The sequence below is a fragment of the Monoraphidium neglectum genome, assembly GCF_000611645.1.
Source record: "Monoraphidium neglectum strain SAG 48.87 unplaced genomic scaffold scaffold06044, whole genome shotgun sequence".
Classification (NCBI taxonomy): Eukaryota; Viridiplantae; Chlorophyta; class Chlorophyceae; order Sphaeropleales; family Selenastraceae; genus Monoraphidium; species Monoraphidium neglectum.
In genome coordinates this window covers 1,699-3,179 of record NW_014007589.1, presented here as the reverse complement: position 1 = coordinate 3,179, position 1,481 = coordinate 1,699, and the positions used below count along the sequence as shown (strand labels likewise).

Sequence of the window (1,481 nt, the reverse complement as noted above, 5' to 3'; positions counted from 1 at the left end):
CCCCCCTCCTCACCAAAGGAGCACCTCTTCCTGGTGTGTGAGCTGCTGCGGGCCAACCTGTACGAGTTCCAGAGGTACCAGCGCGACAACGGGGACGAACCCTACTTCACGCTGCCACGCATACAGCGCATAGCGGTGCAGGTGCGCACGCTTGGGCAGCGCGCGCTCTCGTGCGCACGTGTACGCTCGGGCGCCGGCTGCTGGTTGCGCCCTGCCGCCGTCGCTCGACGCCTCTTCCGTGTGTTCTTTGAACACGCGCGCATGCACACATGGGATCCCAAAACACACATGTGCTCATGCACATGCACATGCACGTGCCCGCAACGACACCTCACGAGCATACGCACCCACATCCACGCCCATCCACGCCCATGCACGCCCATGCACGCTCATGCACGCCCATGCACGCCCATGCATGCCCATGCGCGCCCATGCACCGCCCATGCACACCCATGCACACCCATGCATGCCCATGCACGCCCATGCACCGCCCATGCACCGCCCATGCATGCCCATCCACGCCCATGCACGCCCATGCACGCCCATCCACGTGTGCTCCCAGGTGCTCCAGAGCCTGGCGTACCTCCACAGCCTGGGCCTGGTGCACTCTGACCTCAAGCCTGAGAACATTCTCATAAAGAGCTACAGCAGGTCGGTGGGGCGAGGGGGGTGAGGGAGGAAGAAACTGTGCGTGTGTGTGTGTGTGTGAGTGTGAGTGTGTGGTGTGGGTGTGTGTTGTTGTGGCTTGATGTGAGTGAGTGCTAGCGTGGGTGCATGGAGGGGGGTTTCAGATGGCACGAAAGGGGCGAAGAGGTGGTGTGAGCATGTGTATACCCGTGCATGTGTGTGTCAGACGTGTGTGTGTGTCAGACGTGTGTGTGTCAGACGTGTGTGTGTGTGTGTGTGTGTGTGTGTGTGTTGTGCCACGCGCGCAAATGTCCATCAGTGTGTCTGTAGTTATGTAACAGCTTGTCGCAACACCGAGAATGGCATGAGTGGAGCGAGTGGGTCAAACGGGCCACAGGACACGCCGTCCTTCCCTGGCTTGCACAGACCGTGCCCTCCATCCCAGCACCTCACCCAGCTACCATGCTCACCCCTTCTATCCGCCCCTCTTCAAAGGTGTGAGGTCAAGGTGATCGACCTGGGCAGCAGCTGCTTTATCACGGACCACCTCAGCAGCTACGTGCAGAGCAGGAGCTACCGCGCACCGGAGGTAGGGGGCGACCTCGCCCCGCCGCGCACCGCCACCGTCGCCGCTCTCGTGTCCCTCTGTGTGTGGCTCGGCGTCGCCGGACGCTGGCTGCTCACCGCAGCCTTGACTGCTGGTGGCTCGTACCTGCCAAGCGCGGCCGGCATGGACGCTCCATTTCCCTCTCCTCTGTGCACACATACACAATGACGCCCCTCCCTGCTGTCAAAACGCTTCATTCATCGCATCGGCTCAGCCATCGTCCCCCCCCCCCCCCCCCCCCCCCCCC

The 1,481-nt window shown here is 62.6% G+C and overlaps 1 protein-coding gene across 1 annotated transcript in view; it reads left to right on the top strand.

The window, feature by feature from the left end:
- Positions 1–508: 508 nt before the first annotated feature.
- Positions 509–1,481, top strand: part of MNEG_16147 (Dual specificitytyrosine-phosphorylation-regulated kinase 3) — a gene marked incomplete at both ends in the record, with an annotated part of 2,227 nt that continues 1,254 nt past the window's right edge. The window contains 2 exons of the mRNA XM_014035382.1: positions 509–651; positions 1,123–1,216. Coding sequence (XP_013890836.1) covers positions 509–651; positions 1,123–1,216 — 237 coding nt within the window. The remainder of the gene's footprint in view (positions 652–1,122; positions 1,217–1,481) is intronic.